The sequence below is a fragment of the Rana temporaria genome, chromosome 5 (assembly GCF_905171775.1).
Source record: "Rana temporaria chromosome 5, aRanTem1.1, whole genome shotgun sequence".
NCBI lineage: Eukaryota > Metazoa > Chordata > Amphibia > Anura > Ranidae > Rana > Rana temporaria.
Genome location: NC_053493.1, coordinates 245075679 through 245096716, shown reverse-complemented (window position 1 = coordinate 245096716; position 21038 = coordinate 245075679). Strand labels below are relative to the sequence as shown.

General features: G+C 42.7%; 1 protein-coding gene across 1 annotated transcript in view; it reads left to right on the top strand.

Annotated features, from left to right (window-relative positions):
- F13A1 (coagulation factor XIII A chain) overlaps window positions 1–21038 on the top strand; it is a 219582-nt gene that overhangs the window by 177248 nt on the left and 21296 nt on the right. The window contains exon 13 of the mRNA XM_040353671.1: window positions 18752–18912. Coding sequence (XP_040209605.1) covers window positions 18752–18912 — 161 coding nt within the window. The remainder of the gene's footprint in view (window positions 1–18751; window positions 18913–21038) is intronic.

Here is a 21038-nt window from a genome sequence, read left to right as displayed (position 1 = left end):
TACATTTTTATTTATTTTTTCTCATTTATTTGACTTTTTATTTTTTATCTTTACACTGTTCTTTAAAAAAAAAATTGTCACTTTTATTCCTATTACAAGGAATATAAACATCCTTCGTAATAAAAAAAAGCATGACAGGACCTCTTAAATATGAGATTTGGGGTCAAAAATATTTACCCTAAAATGCAATTAAAAAGATTTTTTTTTTATTGTCCCTTTAATCGTTTGCCGCCCTCCGCACGCAGATGTACGTCTGCAGCATGGCACGGGCAGGCAAAAGGACGTATATATACGTCCCCTTTAAGATAGCGACATTGTGGATGCGCGCGCCCTCCGCAAGCTCCGTGACTACGACTGCAGGTCCCGCAGACACGATGTCCCCGGTCATACCCACGATCGTGTCACAGTGAGGAAGAATGGGGAAATGCTGATGTAAACAAGCATTTCCCCAGCCTTCCTAGTGACAGGACAGTGTTCACAGCTTCCTGTAATCGGAAGTGGTTAATCCCCTCACTGCCACTGTAATTTTCAGTTATCAGTGCATTTGTATAGCACTGATCGCTGTAAAAATTACCATGGTCCCAAAAATTTGTCAAAAGTGTCCGATGTGTCCGCCATAATGTCGCAGTCATGATAAAAATCGCAGATATCCCCCTGTGTCTGCATGTGCCGAAGTGATCGACACATGCGCACTGAAGAAATTGGCACGTCGTACTGTTGCTTCAGTTAGATGTAGAAAAAAGAAAAAATACTGCGCTATCTAGTAAACTGAAAAGCCGCTAACACAGCAAATGAGATCAAAAAGTTGCTAATAAAACATGTGTAGAAAAGTGTAGCGCTAACAATGAAACAATTAGTGATAAACAATTGTAAAAGATAACGTGCAACACCACGTGAATTAATGGTATATTAAAGTCCATATATTAATGACTGAATCGGTGAATCCTTCTCAAATGAATGGAAAACGCACACATAATCCAATGCTTAAAAAATGTGAAGAGTCCACCACCACTTATGACAAGGGGCTTACCGGATCGATTGGACCCAGACAGGCATATACCTACTAGGCCAATCAAACTTTGTTAAAGATGATACGCTGAAGAGGGTACACCATACACGTCATGCGATTCGGTATCAATGAAGAAAACCTCAGGCAAATGGTATGAAAATGGTTTTCAGCAAGCAGCGACGTTCACACGGAGGGTATATCAGTAATCCAACCGATAAGTATGAAAAAGAAAAAGCAGGGCGCACATAGCATAATTCCATAAAAAAAACAATATTTATTTTAAAAGAGAGTAACTCACATTTTGCAATGTTCAATCGAGCTCATAAAAAAAGGGTAGCAGGAACAACAGCAGTTCATCCCGACATGTTTCGTTACAAAAAGAACATCATCTGGGGTGCTGTCATCATGCTACACTTACCCTTAAATACATCAAAGGACCCCCACATTCATATCGGTATCGATATGAATGTGGGGGTCCTTTGATGTATTTAAGGGTAAGTGTAGCATGATGACAGCACCCCAGATGATGTTCTTTTTGTAACGAAACATGTCGGGATGAACTGCTGTTGTTCCTGCTACCCTTTTTTTATGAGCTCGATTGAACATTGCAAAATGTGAGTTACTCTCTTTTAAAATAAATATTGTTTTTTTTACGGAATTATGCTATGTGCGCCCTGCTTTTTCTTTTTCATACTTATCGGTTGGATTACTGATATACCCTCCGTGTGAACGTCGCTGCTTGCTGAAAACCATTTTCATACCATTTGCCTGAGGTTTTCTTCATTGATACCGAATCGCATGACGTGTATGGTGTACCCTCTTCAGCGTATCATCTTTAACAAAGTTTGATTGGCCTAGTAGGTATATGCCTGTCTGGGTCCAATCGATCCGGTAAGCCCCTTGTCATAAGTGGTGGTGGACGCTTCAGTTAGATGTGCCTTTACCGGCGGCTCCCGCATGCATGTGCGAGAGTGACGTCATCGTTGCTCCGGACAGTCACAGCTCCGGAGCCGCGATACCCAGAAGTAAGCTCCGGGAGAGATGTCCACGGCAGGAGGGGGTCGAGGACGGCTGCGGGGGCTTCAATCTAAGGTAGGTAATACATAATGAGCTAGTATTCTATGCATACTAGCACATTATGCCTTTGTCTCACATGGCTTGGTATTTTGAACAGCTATTTTATCTAAGAGAAATTCCCAAAACATGGCCTGTTGGGAGTACTTGATAACTGAGGTTGAGAACCACTGTTTTAGAGTGCATCCTTTTCTGCACATTACTGCATTTAAGAACACTTTTTGTACAAACTGTTACATTTTTAATGTGCCTTAAAAGAAAAAAAATGCTAATAAATGTTGTAAAATGTGCTATAATGCAGTAAAATGTGCTAAAGGACAACAGAACTGTCATTAGAAACATATGCTAAATCAATTCTATAGTAGGAATTCAATGTCAAAGTTTAGACCAGGGTCTCCAAACTTTTCAGTATGAGGGCCACATTGTATATTTTACAAACATTTGCAAGCTGAAAAAAGTCATTTTTAGAAATGAATGAGTCCTCCCTTTCACCCATCAGGTTCCTCGTCAGACCCTCCCCATATCAGAGTCCCTTCTTACATCAGGGTCCCCTTCAGAATCTCCCTTACCATTGCAACAGGACAGATGCCAATGCAGATCTGGATGGAGCAGGTTCTGTCCTCCGGTGAATGCTGGGGAAACAATGACATTGGTTGTTAGGATGCTGGTTTGAACCTTCATTGGAGATTGCAAGGGGGAATTCAAGCAGGGGCCTATGCTGGCCTCAATCCTTAATATGTGCACATTGGCATGGGCGTCCGCTGAAATTTTTTCAGGGGGGGGCGCTTCGGCACTGGCGATACACAGTCGCATTTAACCCTTTCTTCGACCGCTAGCGGGGGTTAAAAGCGCCCCCCCCCCACGTTGAAATATAAAAACATCCCACTGTGCCCCCTGCATCTTTCAATATCTCTTTATCACTGTGTACTCCCTCTCCACAACTGCATCACTGCACCACTTTACATTACACAGCACCCTGCGCCTCTCGACCCCTTACATTACACAGCACCCTGCACCTCTGGACCCCTTACATTACACAGCACCCTGCACCACTGGACCCCTTACATTACACAGCACCCTGCACCTCTGGACCCCTTACATTACACAGCACCCTGCACCACTGGACCCCTTACATTACACAGCACCCTGCACCACTGGACCCCTTACATTACACAGCACCCTGCACCACTGGACCCCTTACATTACACAGCACCCTGCATCCCTCAACCCCTTTACATTACACAGCACCCTGCACCAATTAACATTACACAGCACCCTGCATCCCTGGACCCCTTTACATTACACTGCACCCTGCACTGTGCAGGACATTAATACATGAGTAACCATAACCAGTGCAGGACATTTACCCCCCCCCCACCCCCACCATGCTGCATATTAAAAAAAATCACAGACAGTCATCACAGTTAATAATCTTCAGACTGCATCATTCCGTATGGCATGATGCTATACGGAATGCAGTCTAAAGATTTTTTTAATATGCAGCATGGCGGCGGGGGGGAGGGGGGTAAATGTCCTGCACTGACATTAATACATGAGTTACTATGATCACTGACCAGTGCACCCGGCTCCTGGCATTTTAAGGGTATATATACAAAGAAAAATGTGAAGGTTTTTGTTGCTTAAAGTGCTAGTTGTTTGGCTGTCTCTGGTGGCTTTGCAGCCAAGAAACTAGTATTTTCAGAAGGGAAGTCAGTAAAAGCAGGCTGGCTTTGCAGTGCAGTAATGCAACACACATTGGCACACTTTGCACATATTAATGTTTGCACTGAAATTTTTTTATTTTCCAATAATTTGTATTGAAAATTATTCATATCAAGTTTGCAAAGCAAAAGCACTGACATTTTTTTTAATGGCTCCCCAATGCACTAAAGGGACACACCTGCTGCATGGTAATACACTTTGATTTTTACTATATGAAATTGTGATTGTTATTATTCGATTAGTGAGCCATTTTACAAGTGTGTGTGTGTCACACACACACACACTTGTAAAATGGCTCACTAATCGAATAATAACAATCACAATTTCATATAGTAAAAATCAAAGTGTATTACCATGCAGCAGGTGTGTCCCTTTAGTGCATTGGGGAGCCATTAAAAAAATGTCAGTGCAAACATGTACAAAGTGTGCTAATGTGTGTTGGCATTACTGCACTGTCTGCAAAGCCAGCCTGCTTTTACGGACGTTCCTTCTGAAAATTAGCAAACAATTAGCGCTTTACAGACTGTCTGTGTCTGTGTGTTAGACTTGCCTCAATAGCGCGCGGGCTCCTCGTGGTACAGTTCTCTACGCTCCTCCCAGCCATCAGTATCACCGACGTGATCCCCTCCCGGCGTGAGTGACGTCACGCCACCAGGACGAGCACCAGGCTGGACTGCAAAGTTAGGGGGAGTGAGCGATCATTGGCTGGCCGGAAAACAAGGGGCGGGGAGCAGAAGGTAAACAAACATAGTCACAGACTGACTTGATATGCCGCGGACATGAGAGAGACAGTGACAATCGGCGGCGCTGGTTCGAGAGGCGGCCGCAGCTAAATCTAAATGTGTGTCACAGTGTCTTACTACTGATTCTAGGGGGGGGCAAACGCCCTGCCTTGCCCTATGGAGCGGACGCCCATGCACATTGGGGATATGCTACTGACCTCAGCGGCGGGCCATATTAAATCTTGCAGTGGGCCAGATGTGGTCCACAGACCATAGTTTGGAGACACCTGGCCAGGACCCTCCTCACATCTGTACATTTTTGCTGTTGCTGAATGCATGATGTAATCTTACAAATAGCATGATGAAATCTGAAAAATAGAAGGGACACTTCTTCATGGATTTGTGACACAGTCAAGACAATGCCAAGACAAATCCTTGTTAGGTGCCATAGAACAGTGTTTCCCAACTCCAGTCCTTAAGGCACACCAACAGGTCATGTTTTCAGGATGTCTCTCAGATGAAACGGCTGTGGTAATTACAAAGGCAGTGAAACTGATCAAATCACCTGTGCAAAATAATGGAAAGCCTGAAAACATGACCTGTTGGTGTGCCTTGAGGACTGGAGTTGGGAAACACTGCCATAGAATATAGTAAAAAAGCACTTATAGGGAAACGGTATGCTGTTTAGTTAATATGATTTAAATGTTTTTGTCTAAGTTTAAATGTCTATACACTTTTTTTTTTTAAATAAATATTGTGGTTTACCATCCTAATTTTACAAACATAAATAGCAATTCCATGACCCTTAGCAGGCAAAACATGTTGGGCTAATAAAAATACCAGCATTGCATGTGGACTTATTGACTGTGCAAGAATTCAAACAGTTCTTTTACATGTTAGCAGAAGGGGGAGTAGCCCCATCTCTGAGCCATTTGCCATAGTCTATTCATCGTAGTAAAAGAACTAATGCCCAAACTTTTTTTTACATTTGGGAGTAAGGGATTGCTATACCACAGTATTTGTGTTTTTTTTTTTGTATGCTATCTGTGTCCCATTGGAGAGATGACCCTTTACTTCCATAGCCATAAGGGTAACATGAGAAGAAATTCCTCCAAATTTAAGGAAACCACTATTTAGCCACCAGGGTTAACGGGACTCAAAATTTGGGGGTTCCTTTTAGTTTTACTCTCAGTGATAACAGTCACTGGGGTGAATAAAGTGGAGAGGATGTTCTAGTCCCTCTTTACTTTATCCAAAGCTAAAAAAGTTATGGCCTAATTTCTACTTGAACTAGACCCAAGAAAATCAAATAGTAACCCCATGCTTACTACCTGATGGCTGTATGTTATAAAAATGTAATATAGTAATATAGGGCCAGATCCACGAAGCTCGGGCGCAACTTAACTTTTCTAATTTAAGTTACACCGCCGCAATTTTTCCAAGTTAGTGCCCGATCCACAAAGCACTTACCTGGAAATTTGCGGCGGTGTATCCTAAAACCGGCCGGCGCAGGGTGGGCCAATTCAAATGGGGCGAGTCCCATTTAAATTAGGCGCGCTCCCGCGCCGGACGTACTGCGCATGCTCCGTTTCCGAACTCCCGCCGTGCTTTGCGCGCCGTGACGTAATTTTTTGGAACGGCGACGCGCGTAGCGTAATTCCGTATTCCCGGACGGCTTACGCAAACGACGTTGATTTTTAAATTGCGACGCGGGAACGACGGCCATACTTTAGACAGCAATACACTTGCTGACTAAAGTTAGGGCAGCAAAAAAAAGTGTAAATTTGGGACAGGAAACTATACTAGCAGCGACGTAGCGAACGCGAAAAACCGTTGTGGATTGCCGTAACTCCTAATTTGCATACCCGACGCTGGTTTACGACGCAAACTCCCCCCTGCGGCGGCCACGGTACTGCATCCTAAGATCCGACAGTGTAAAACAATTACACATGTCGGATCTTAGGGATATCTATGCGTAACTGATTCTATGAATCAGCCGCATAGATAGAAACAGGGATACGACGGCGTATCAGCAGATACGCCTGCGTATCCCTTTTGTGGATCTGGCCCATAATAGTGTAATTCAATATTTTATATCTGACAAAAAAAATAATTAAAAAAATATACTCAAAAGCACTATATAGTCCTAATAACTACAATTTTTGATGCAGTTGCTTTATATCTGCTATATGCTTCTCTTTTTACATACAATAATTGACATGGAGTAAAAAAAGTAATCAATTCATTCATCACTAGAAAATAATCTGTACTTGGAAGTATATAAATAAACTTAAGCTGGCCATAGATGGATCAAAATGTTGATCCTGTTTAGATCGTTGGATTGACTTTTGTCAAATGGACAAATTGGAAAACTGTTGTCGACCAGAGGCTGCAGCCACTGATCACTGTATTCCGATAGCACTGGGTCCCACTGTCAAAATACATTGTCTCGGCTGCAGCCACTATTTAGTGTATTCTGATAGCACTGGGTTCCACTGTCAGAATAAAATGTCCAGGCTGCAGCCACTGATCAGTGTATTCTGATAGCACTGAGGCCCCATACACACGATAGAATCTATCCGCAGATAAATCCGTGCAAACGGGTTTCAGCGGATATATTCTATGGTGTGTACACTGCAGCGGATAATTATCCGCGGATATTTTTCCGTCGAATCGCTTTTCAGCAGATAAAATATTTGCTGACATGCTTAACAAATATATCCGCTGTGAAGCTATCCGACGGATATATCCGTTGGTTAGTACACATTATCCGCGTATATAAATCCCGCGCATGCTCAGACGAAATAAGGGGATGGGAGCACTCGTTCAGGTAAAACTCTCGTTTGTTTCTGATATGGCACATTCGTCCTGTTAAAGCTCTATTGTGTTGTTTCTTGCCTCTTTTTTTTCTCTGCGTTCTCTTGCTAGAATAAACCCGTTTTCTTGCTAATGCTATCTATCCAGATGTTGTAACTTTATTGTAGTCCTCCACATGTCTATGTTTTGTGTTTAATTTTTAAATGGATTTTTTTTTTGTTTGGTGTTTTATTTTCTTAATATTTTTTGTGCAATTTCTGGCACCATTGTTTTTTCAAGCACATTTTTTATTTTATTTTTTTTTTGTGCAATTTCTGGCACCATTGTTTTTTCATGCACATTTTTTTTTTTTTGGTTGCAATTTCTGGCACCATTGTTTTTTCAAGCACATTTTTTATTTTATTTTTTTTTTGTGCAATTTCTGGCACCATTGTTTTTTCATGCACATTTTTTTTTTTTTTTTTTTTGGGTTGCAATTTCTGGCACCATTGTTTTTTCATGCCCATTTTGTTGTGTATTTTTTTGGGTGAGGTTATGTCACCATTTTTGTTATGCGTGTGTTTTTCCTTTTTTGTTTCACCAAGTTGGTACACCAAATGTCCCCCCCCCCACAAGGAGTTGGTGTCATTTCTAAATGACACATATTACCAAAAATGTTTCATGCCTAATCAACACAGTGTAAAAAAACAATAGACAAGGTATTTCTGAAAATAAACTCACCATTTATTTCAAACATAATTCAACAAAAAAATAACTAGAAGGGCAGCACTTGCTGAGATAGCAACATACATGCAGACTTGTGTTCCAGACTGCACAGGCAACATAGTCAAGGACAAAATGGCAAACCTTGAGGACCGCATACCGACAACTAAAGAGAACAACTACAAAAAACAAAAACCAGGAGCAGCAGCAAGCGAGCCAATGGAGCCCAGGCTGTGGTAGTCCAAAAAGCAAAAAGTTTTTGGGGGATCAAATGGAAGGCCGGGAATCATCGTCTCCTATTCCTTCTAACCCTCCTTGCAGCAGATCTTCCACGGATCCGGAAATGGCCTCTTGCAGATGGGGAGGATGTGGCAGCAGGAGGAGGTAAGAGATGTTGGGCAGGATGGGCCGGGTCACTGATCTCGGTGTCATCCGTCAGCCAGCCCCTCTGCATCCATAGAATGACCTGATTAAATAGGTTCCTGGCACGCCTCTGATCTTCCTCCCCCCCTGTTGCTAGTTCGTGTGCAACATAGGCACTGTAGGCCTCAGTGCGGGTGAGGGGGGCCCTCATTATGGCGCTTGCCTCCCTTATCATCTCAAGGCTCCTATCCTCCACTTCCCTCCTGCGCCTCATTAGGCCTGCTTGCCTGACCTGGGGGGGAGGGACATGTGGGCTTGTGCTAGCCCTGGGCCTGGGGCCCTCCTGCCTAGTGCTTGGCCCGGCCTCCTCCTCCTGGCTGGCAATGACCCCTTCCTCCTGGCTGGCATGCATCTCGGCCTCAGTAGCCGTCAAATCCAGGCTGGTCTCTTCTTCCTGTGGCAAAAAAGGGACATTTTTTACAATTTGACACCAGCAAATCACACACATTTTCAAGGCTCTAGACTGGTTTGTTTTAGCTTACTTTAATGTTTAATCTACTCTCCTTCTGATCCCTGTACTTGTCATCCAGGACCCCTATTTTTCAGACCCCGAATTTTCTCAGCCATTTTTTAGTTTGTGCTTACAATATCAACTCAAGAATTAAACCATAATTAGCAGCCCAAAAATTTGGTGTAAAATACTCTACCTCATTTGAAGAAGTGCTCAATCGAAGTTCTGGACGCATGCCAGCCAGCCCCTCACTGTTCTCCTCCTGTCTAGGGTGATCCGTGGAAGGTCTGCTGCCCTGCTGTCTGGGTGGAAGGCTTGACATTGATCGCCGGCCATCCATTTGATCCCCCAAAAACTCCAGCTCCTGGTAGTACCACAGACTTGGCTCCATGGACTGTCTTGCTGCTGCTCCTGATCGTTGCGCCCGTAGTTGTCTTCTTTTTGTGCGGAATGCGGCCCTCAGGTTGTTCAATTTGTTCTTGACCATGTTGCCTGTGCAGTCAGGAACCCATGTCTGCATATATGTTGCAATGTCAGCAAGTGCTGTCCTTCTGCGCGCCCGACTTTTATAGAGGGGGTGTCTACTATCCCAAAGTAGGGGCGTCTCCCGATACTTCGCTATAAGCATACTGATCGCCTCTTGGCCCACAATCTGGTCAATTTCCTTGGTGAATGTTTTTTCACAAAAAACACAATTAACACACTGTAAAAATAAAAATAAAGAAGCATAAAAAAATGCACAGCATTCACATTGTAAGAATATGTGGCACCAGATTTCAAAACTACTATGCAAACACAGTGTCTCCTGCAGCTAAAATGCTGCCCAGCTCTGCCCCATTGTTGTGACCAAAAATTATTTCATATGCAGCCCATTTTACCAAAAAGTTGCCTAAATACGTGTCATCTCTAACCATCCTCCATTTTTTATATTTTGACCATTCCTCAAGGCACTATTTCATGTGTACCTAGCATGCCCCTCATCATTCCTGACATAGAAATACACTTCATAATAACCTCTGGCCAACCAACACAGAACAATACTTGCATGATCACAATACACCTGTCAAAAACTACAAATACGTAGAGCATTCTTCACATCTACATTAAAGTGATGTGTGAAAGCATTGTGAGAAGGAATTAACGTTTTGGGGACACAAGAAACATAAGTAGCGTTAAAAGGGTGCAAACAACAGACCAAACCCCAATCCCATGGCTCTATATTTTTTAGGCCTCTGCTGATCCCATGTTCAAATTTTCTTACCTTACTATCTCTAGCTCCTCGTGAAGCACCTTCAATTAATCTCCGCGTAACGTACGTAACCACGTGGCTTCCCTTTTATACACTCCGCGTGTGCGTGACACACCGCCTTTGCCATGCCCCCTAATCAATGTTAACTCAAAATATCTGGCGTTAAGTGGGTAACTTCTGTCAAATGTGATAATCAGCTCCGCGTAACGTACGTAACCACGTGGCTTCCTTTCTAGACACTCCGCGTGTGCGTGACACACCGCCTTTGCCATGCCCCCTAATCAATGTTAACTCAAAATATCTGGCGTTAAGTGGGTAACTTCTGTCAAATGTGATAATCAGCTCCGCGTAACGTACGTAACCACGTGGCTTCCTTTCTAGACACTCCGCGTGTGCGTGACACACCGCCTTTGCCATGCCCCCTAATCAATGTTAACTCAAAATATCTGGCGTTAAGTGGGTAACTTCTGTGAAACGAGCGAAGAATCTCCGCGTAACCAACGTAATTACGTTTTATTCATTCTCTACACTCCGCGTATGCATGAACCGCCGCCCTCGTACACGCCCATGACGGGACATTTCCTGGTTTCCACGCCCCTAATCTCTGTGGGGATGAAAGATGGCGATGACAGGCGACCATGCACGGAGCTCTCAGGCCAGAAGTGAGGGGAGAGAGGCAGGAACGTCCCGATCCCGTCCCAAACGGTATAAGGCCACTAATATGGCTTTTGAGGAAATGATAGAGCTGGTGGATATAATGCGGAGGAAGGACTATGATGGCAAATATGGGCCATACAAGACCCCCAACCGCAGAAAGGGCAAAATAATGGAGAAGGTGGCAAGAAAAATGAAGAGAATGTTTGGGATCACCCGGTCCAAGGAGCAGCTACGGAAGCGGTGGTCTGATTTGAAACTGAGGGAGCCACATCAGTACAAGAGGATCAAAAAAATCTTAAAGAAAAGTAAGTTAATTATATTAGTTGGGGGGGGGGGAACCTTTTTTGAATTTTAGCTTGGTCAGGTACATTTCTACATCTGTCTCCTTGGCCTGGTTGTACTTCTGAGCTCATGTTGAAATAGAAGGTGTTGTTCTCCAACATTTTTCTTGGGCAACGACTGTTAATAGTAAACATCTTTGACATCAGCTTATTTCTCCCAAATACGATGTTAGCCCAGGAACAAAACACCTGGACATGCCTCTCTGGTCAAAAACATGGTTTGTAAACATTGTGTACAAATAGAGTTGTTGAAAATGCAAATCCAAGACTGTGTAATGCCAACAGTGCTACTAAGCTGGTGTTTTCATATCTGAAATCCAGAGCACCTGTGTCTCCACCTAAATATTATGATTGTAATTTGTATGGTGTCCGTGTTAAAATTTAAGGGGGGGGACATCCATGTGTGTCACTTTGCCAAAAAGGGACCGAATCAGAGCTTGCCATAGAAGTCATCCAAAATGTAGGAGTGGGGGGGGGAGAAGACCCAATTTAGCCCCAAAAAAAAGCCTCTTCCTTAATAAAGCAATGTATGCGATTTCTGCTCTACAATATCTGTGTGTTGATGAGTATACCTTTTTGTCATTGTTTATTTAAGGGGAAAGAAGACGCCTGCAGTTTGAGGAGGCTGAGAGGGCCAGACAAGGCCAACATCAAACATCTCGCCATGTGGAGGAGGAGGAGGATGTGGAAGGAAGAGAGGAGGATGTGGAGGAGGAGGAGGATATGCAAGGAAGAGAGGAGGATGTGGAGGAGGAGGAGGATATGCAAGGAAGAGAGGAAGATGTGGAGGAGGAGGAGGAGGATGTGCAAGGAAGAGAGGAGGATGGAGTCATCTTGGATCTGGTACTTGTGGATGAGGAAGGGGAATTTGATGAGGATGATTTTAACAATTTAGAAGATGGTGGATTGATGGAAGGAGGAGTCGTGGAGGATGATGGGGAAGTGGTGCAAGAAGGAGGAGTGATTCAAGATGTCGAAGATGTGGAGGTTGGAAGGAGCACACCATCAGGTCAGTGTCACACCAGCTTGATATGGAAAAACAGATGTAGATAGGCTTGCCACCTCATCCCTTTATTCACAAACACATATGGATTACACATGTTCTGTGGCTAGTGTAATGCTGATATGGCACCAGATGAGTTTAATTACCACCTTAATCAGCCACAGAACCTGTAAAATTAATATGTGTTGTGGTTTAAAGGGATGAGGTGGCAACCCTATATAGATCTAGACAGGCTTTTTCTGACATTGTATTTGTTTGGCTTCATTTTGTAGGGGATGAAGATGTTGGTCATCATTTTTCTGCCGCCAGTGCTGGAATCATAATACAGCAAGTGATGGAGTGCAGCAGTGAGATGGACAACATGCGCCAAAGATTGCATCTCATGGAACAAAATGTTAAATCATACTTTTTAGAGTGCTGCACCGAGCTGGAAACTATGCGCCAACAAATGAGTGCCATAGAACTGAAATATAAAAACATCATTGACATGATGGGCCGGGTCAAAGACTGACCACCCCCCCCCACCCGCCCATCCCCCAACCTGTTTTATTTTGTTAGTCAGCAATACGCCAAAATTTGAAGATGCACACACAGTGTGGCAACATGTGCTATCTGCCATCACAGGATCTTGATTATCTGTGCTTTGTGGGTACAACCCCCTCCTCCATTCTCAAGTAGTTTTGGAGGAAGGGTTTGCTCCCACATAACACAGACATTGATCACTCATGATGGCAGATAGCACATTTCGCCCTTTGTTGTTGTTTAGATGTTGTAGAACTGACATTTGTCCATTGGTGTGTGCATCTTCAAATTTTGGCATGTTCAGGTGTGAACTCACACCATGACTGACTGGGATGTACAAGTGAAACATTTTTGTCTTTTACATGTTTTACACATTTTATATGTTTTTAAAAAAATAAAGGCTTCAATCAAAAAGCCGAAAAAGTAAAAAATAAAAAAAAAAATAAAAAATAATATTAAAATCAAAGAAAAACTAAACATTTTTTGAATTTTTTGAATTACAGTAAAAATTTTAACAAAAATTTTTGTGGAAGATTTTAATTATTTTCCCAGAAAAAAAAAAAAAAATAATGGTTTCTAAAAAAATTCACACACAAAAATTGTGTTCTGTTTACTATTGTGAAATATTCTAGTTGTGGGAAAAATGTCAATTTTAAATACATTGGTGAACTCCAAAAATATAGGAGAATAATGATTGTTAAAACTCCAAGAATTCGAGAACTCAAAAATATAAAAATAAAAAAAATCAATGCAAAAAATCAAAGTTGACATGTTTGTTAAGAAACATTTGATTGAGTCAGCAAGGAAAATGAAAAAGCTGAAAATAAAAAAAGCTTGTCCAAAAAACAAACAATGAGTGGCTTTCTTCTTTTATATGCTGGATACCCAGTTTGTAGATGAGTGAATAATGTACAATTGTGTTTATTTACTAAAACCTGAACCCTACATTTGGCACTAGAAGTGCACTATTTTTGTGGAGAACCAGGAAGACAGATAAAACGAGAAAAAGCAGTAATGACAAACAACTGTATAAAGTCCAATGGTCTAATTATTTTTTATTTCTGTGAATATTCCTTTCTTTTGGGGGCCGAATTAGAAAGTAATATCATCTGGCATAGCAATGGCCCCCCGACCCATGAAGTACTCAACATATTTGTTGCGTACCTCACGAGCAGATTGGGTGCCAATGCCAGCGCGACCAGTGACCAGCCCAGGGAGAGGATCTGAGAGTAGTCTTTCCTCAGAAACGCTGTCGGGTAGGTACGTCTGGGAATGCCTGCGTAAAAAGTTGTGCAAAATGCAGCAGGCAAATACAATGGTGTTCAATTTATATTCCGCCAGATGTATAGCTGTCAGGAACAGGCGGAACCGGTTGGTGAGAATCCCAAAGGCATTCTCGACTACCCTCCGAGCTCTGGACAACCGATAATTGAACACCCTCCTCTCGTAGGTGAGGGTCCTCTGGGGAAAAGGCCGCATTAGGTTAGGTCCAAGCCCGAAAGCTTCGTCCGCTAGGAACACAAACGGAAGTCCTTCCACATTATCTTCATCTGGTGGCAGTGCCAGACCACCAGTTTGTAGACGATCGTAGAATTCAGTCCGTGAGAACACTCCCCCATCTGACAGCCGGCCGTTCTTCCCCACGTCCACATAGAGAAACTCATACTGTGCCGACACCACCGCCATCAACACGATACTATGAAAACCCTTGTAGTTAAAATAGTCGGACCCCGAGTGGGGTGGGGGCACAATGCGGACGTGCTTCCCATCTATTGCTCCACCGCAGTTCGGAAAATCACAACGCTGGGCAAATTGGGAAGCCACAGACTGCCATTCCTGTGGTGTGGAGGGTAGCTGTGGGGACAAACCAAAAAAAAATTTTCAGTAATTTATCCGATAAACATTGCAATCACAATACAAAAACCATCACATTGTGCAACTTCAACAACAGGATTCAAATTTCATAACATCATTGTGAAGTGAGTATTTAGTTAAAACAATATAGGCCCACTTAATTATCAGACTCCACATCCCTCTGATGATAGAGCAATAAACTAATTTCAGGGGGGAGGAGGGGGGGGGGCAGAGCTACAATTGATTAGCCACAAATTCAAAAATTGGCTAGGTGTGTTTGGGCCTAGCAAAGCATGCTGGACAGGTTTATGGTGGGTAAGGACAAAATATGCAGGTAGGCCCAAATAATTTTTTTTTAAGGTTAACAACATGCATGGGGAGAAAAGGGAACATCCCACACACAGCAGATTCAAATCTCATGGTTATTATGGAAGAAAAAAAAATTAGACTTTCTCACACATTTAAAAAAAAAACATTGTGATGTTAAAATTAGGGAACTTACCTTAATATACTCCTCCTGCAGAACATGTATGATGGCAGTACACGTCTCCGGTATGATGACCCCAAGCGCCTGCGGAGAGATGCCTGTGGAGAACTTGAGGTCCTGCAGGCTCCTCCCAGTCGCCAGGTACCGCAACGTGGCAATAAGCCTCTGCTCGGCCGTGATGGATTCCCGCATCACAGTGTCCTGCCTCGTGATATAGGGGGACAGAAGTTCCAGCAGACGGTTGAATACGGGGTCCGTCATGCGGAGAAAATTCCTGAAATCATCAGGATTATTCTCCTGGAGTTCCCTAAGCAGAGGCATATGTGAAAAATGGTCACGCTGGCGCAACCAATTCTTGGTCCAGAAACGCCTCCTCCCAGTGTTCCTGCCCAAACAACTGATTCGCTGAGCCTGTCCATAAGCAAACCCATAAACACCACCAATTCGCGAGAATCGACGATGCTGCTCCATCATGGATTCAAACCGACAGGCTGGTCAGTCAAGAACACACTCCAACAGAAAGCACCCCCAAATCCAGCACAACCTGCTAAGCCCGCACGACACACAGATACGAGCGCACAGTACGCGGAAACGTGCTGAAAGCCTGTGCCCGAATGCCAACTGCAAACCCGCAAGCACACGCACTGAACCCAAGAATACCACCTGTCAAACCACGGAGACTGAAAAGCACGAATCGGCTCTAACCAAACCTTCACTAGCACGCGGTCACACGGAACTAGCAAAAGCGGAACAGAGGGCGGCGCCGTTGACTTTGGTCTTCCCCTTTATAGTGACGTCTTACGTGGTTTACGCTGCATACGTTCTGGTTTGCGGGGATTTTTATACGCTAGTGTGTACGTGACAGCGGATCAACAGATAAATCCGCCGATCCGCTGAAACCGATCCGCGGATAAATTCAAGCGCATGGATTCTATCGTGTGTATGGGGCCTCAGTCCCACTGTCAGAATATATTGTCTCGGCTGCAGCCACTATTCAGTGTATTCTGATAGCACTGGGTTCCACTGTCAGAATAAAATGTCCTGGCTGTAGCCACTGGTCAGTGTATTCTGATAGCAATGGGTTCCACTGTGAGAATACAATGTCCCAGCGGGAAAAAAAATCCTCCATTCACCTTGTTTGTGGGGATGGAGAAATCATTTTTTTTGTTTTTGTTTTTTTAATATGGCCAGCTTAAGAGCAAAGCTTACCCTGTGGCTTACTAGAATCCTCTATGAGGGCCCATTCTCACATGCAGCAGCCACAGAGCTCCCATGAGTTTGTAATAAACACTGTAATAAACATTGAGAACAAGTGCCAAGCAGCTTATTTTTATTCTGTAATTTTACTTTTACTTTATAGTATGTATATTTTTACTTTATAACCAGCATTAAAGAGGAAGTGCAGTCTGTTTACCAAATTTGTAGTAAAAACAGATTTGCCATTCTGAAGCTTCCCTCCAACCACTTTGAATATTATTGTATATATACTGTGATTCTGTACTTGCCAAATATGCTTCAGAAATCTCCCTCCACTAAGTCTGGCTGCATCCATTTTAACTGTGGGCAGCTGAAGCTGCTGGCTGTTCACTTCCTGGATTTACACAGACACACACCTCCAGCTCTGAAGCCCTGCAGCTCTCATTGGCCCTCTCATGACTCATCCCCCCTTGCTTCTGGGCAAACTCTCACGAAAGTGAGAAAGAGAGCTGTGCGTGATGTCATAAGCCTAGGCTAACTACAAGAAACAGGAAGTGGGCTGTAAAAGGTATTTTCTGGCAGAAAAAAAAATATGCTTTCCTATTCAAAGTTAAAACAACAAGGGCAGAAGATTTAATAGATGGAAAGTTTAAAAAATTACTGATGGTCCACTTTAAAGATGGAGGGGCATTTTTACTCTAAAATTTGTATGTAGCATTTATGTTTGTTAAAATGTTTCCTGCTTGTTTAATGTTCTTGCTTTACAATCACAAGCAAGATGTTAGAGTATATATTGCTAAATGATGTATTGTAGTTAGTAAAGCTGGCTATACACATTTATTTTTTCATTCAGTCAGTGGGCTTACTCATTCAACAGAAGTCAATTTAAACGCAGGGGCAGACACACATGGCCAGATTCACAAAGAATTGCCCAGGCGCAGAATATCAGAGATACGCTACGCCGCCGTATCCTACCTGGCGGAATTTCGAATCCAGGAAGATTTTGCGCCGTAAGTTACGGCGGCGTAGTGTATTTCTCGGCGTTTATATCAAATTGGGAGGGTAGAGGGCGTGATTCATTTAAATGACATTTTCCGCCGTGCTTTGCGCGAAATGACGTTGCACCGACGTCATTTTTTGAACGTAGATGTGAGTTACGTCCTTTCCTATTCACAGACGACTTACGCAAAAAAAAAATTCAAAATTCGATTCGGGAACGACGGCCATACTTTAACATGGCAAGTCTATCTATACACCACGAAATAGCAGCTTTAACTATACGCTGGGAAAAGCTGACTAGCGACGACCTAAGAGAATGCGACGGCCACGCGTACCTTTGTGGATCCACGGAAAAAGCAAATTAGCATACCCGACGTGGAAAACAACGCAAACTCCGCCCAGCGGGCGCCAAAGTATTGCACCTACTATCCGAAGGCGTACGAAGCCGTATGCCTGTCGGATCGAAGCCAGAAGCCATCGTATCTTGGTTTGAGGATTCAAACTAAAGATACGACGCGGCAAATTTGAAAGTACGCCGGTGTATCAGTAGATACGCTGGCGTACTCTCACTGTGAATTTGGCCCACACTGCTTAGAATTTTGATACATGTATGGGCAGCTTAAAGTGGTTGTAAAGGCACAAGTTTTTTTATCTTATTGTATTCCATGTGTTAAGATAAAAATGATTCCTTGCCAAGCAGCCCCCCCCCCCCTTATCTCCTCTAATACTTACATGAGCCTCATCTTCACCCAGCGATGTTGCAGGAGTGTCTCGGCTGCCCTCCTCATTGGCTGAGACAACATTGGCTCCCGCTGTTGTCAATCAAAATCAGTCAGCCAATGAGGATAGAATGAAAACAGGGAGCTGTGGATCAGCTTGGGTGCCCCCATAGCAAGCTGCTTGCTGTGGTGGCACTCAACAGGAGGGAATGGCCAGGAGCACCGAAGAGGGACCCGAGAAAAGGAGGATCTGGGCTGCTTTGTGCAAAACTATTACAATTGTAATTGTTGGAAATAAGTCACTGCATATAAAAGTCTATTGCCCTTTGTGTTTATGTATCTATGAACAACTTTTTTTCTTTTTCATCTAAGCATAGATATGGCACCCTGTGGATACTTGAGCCGTCTCTTCATTTGAAACCACTTAAGAACAAATGATATGAATAGATTGAATTTTTTAGAAACCTATTCATCATAAACCAAAAACTGCAGTTTTGAAAAACCATAACTCTTTGTATTTTCTGAACTTTTTTGTAAAGTTCGCAATGCAGCACTCAAGTGATTTACATTAAGTCCTATTTATTAAAAGCAGATTGTGTGCTTGAAAGATACATTGAGCTACACAATCGTCAAGCACAAGTATTCCTGGCTGTGTATTGAGGTGGAATTTGTGCATTACCTTTTAGCTACTTGCAACAGGCAAGATAAGTGGTATATATTTTGTGATATGTGGAAATGCAATTCAAATGACCTCTTCAGAATGTAAATTATGTTTCCTCTTTCCCATTACATTTTTCCATTAGATAAAACAGTGGATGTTAATATAAAAGCCAACGAGTACATGAGCCATCTTGTGGAACAGGCATCTTTACACTTCTTCGTCACGGCACGTATCAATGAAACAAGGAAGATAATGGCCAAGCAGAAGATTGTAGTATTGCAAGTTCCTGAGCTGCGCATTAAGGTTAGAATCAAATCTTTGAAAATGAAATTAGACTGATGGTATTGTACGTAAGAACATTAAGCTGAACCTTCCTATATCGAGGCCTTCTCCAGTATGCACTAATATGAGCACTGTTCTATTGTAAATGCAAATACAGATTAATAGGTTAATTTTTCTAGTGCTGAGACATAATGCAGTAGATTATACTTTGAAGATTTGTATCTAAAGTTTTAAAAGCAATATATTGGGGGTTATTTATTAAAGGCAAATACACTTTGCACTACAAGTGCAAACTACAAGTGCAAAATGCACTTGGAAGTGCAGTCGCTGTAGATCCGAGGGGGACATGCAATAGAAATAAAAAACAGCATTTTAGCTTGCACATGATTGGATGGTGAAATCAGCAGAGCTTCCCCTCATTTCAGATCTACCCCTCAGATTCACAGTGACTGCACTTCCAAGTGCACTTTCAGTGCAGTTTCAAGTGCACTTTGCACTTGTAGTTTGCATTTGTAGTGCAAAGTGGATTTGCCTTTCGTAAATAACCCCCATTGTGTCTTTTTACATACACTAGCAAAGGTGTGCCCTGAAGGGGACATCATAATAATGAATGCAATCCAGTACCCAGCAAATATAGAGGGTGAAAAGGAGTAAGGATTAGACAGGGATCAGCACTGGTGCAAAAGTGTGTGTGCCCTTTATAGCCACGGAAAGGGAATAGAATATTCATATTTAGAGCTTGATTCACTGGGAATAAGGCCGTACGCAGTTACCCAGCACTCAATGTAGGTACTCCCAAGGGGTGCTTGGATGTGCTGGAGAGTCTATTGATACTGGCTGGCGGAGGATTTATTGTTGCTGGGTGGGTGTAGCGCTGCTGGTGGGTCTATTGTTGCTGGGGAGGATCTACTGTTGTAGGGTGGGGGTGTTTATTGTTGCTGGCTTCTGGGTGGCCTATTGATGCTATCTTCTGGGCATCCATTGTTGCTGGTGGGTGACCTATTGTTGCTGGGGGGACCTATTGTTGCTGGGGAAATCTAAGGTTGCTTGGGGGGGTCTGTTTTCCTGCCTTCCTTGTTATCATTAACAAATTCCATACAAAATGATACATGGTTCTGTATTCTCTAAAAGGGGTGGTACTAGGAGGTAGGTAGGGGACAGAGCCAAAGGACGGTTCTTGGAGGTAAGAAGGAGGCAAAGATCAGGATATTCCAAGGGGTAAGGGGGAATCCCTGCACCTATTCTCTGAGAAAAAATGCCCTGAGAATGTTGCAGTTGAACCAGCACATAACATCCAATGATATGCGATGAAAAATTAAACCAGGATATTGTTAATATTATAGCTAATATGATAACAACACATTTTTGTATTTCTCATTTTTACTATATATGTACAGTATCTGACAAAAGTGAGTACACCCCTCACATTTTTGTAAATATGTTATTATATCTTTTCATGTGACAACACTGAAGAACTGACACTTTGCTACAATCTAAAGTAGTGAGTGTACAGCTTGTATAACATTGTAAATTTGCTGTCCCCTCAAAATAGCTCAACACACAGCCATTAGTGTCTAAACCTCTGGCAACAAAAGTGAGTACACCCCTAAGTGAAAATGTCCAAATTGGGCCCAATTAACTATTTTCCCTCCCGGTGTAATGCGACTCATTAGTGTTACAACGTCTCAGGTTTGAATGGGGAGCAGGTGTGTTAAATTTGGTGTTATTGCTCTTCAATGTTGTCACATGAAAGATATAATAAAAACAAAAATGTGAGGGGTGTACTCACTTTTGTGAGATACTGTATATGTGGACAACCATGTTTGCCTATTAAAAATGTACTATTTGTATATACATATGCTTACTAAAGACTGTTTGTTCTCGACTACTTCTTTTACTAAATACTTCTAACTTATAAAATGCATTTAGATCATTTGTAGAAGCACATATTAGCAATAGTGCCAAATACCCAATGGATTATCACAAGCATGTTTTATTCACTTTAATGCAGAATTTCAATGTATACATGTCAACTGCATGTCCATTAAACACACCAATGGCTGTTTAAGGTCGCAACTGTTTTCATATAATTATACCTTTGAGACGTGTAGTAAATATTTATTGGTGTGAAGGGTTTACTGCAAACC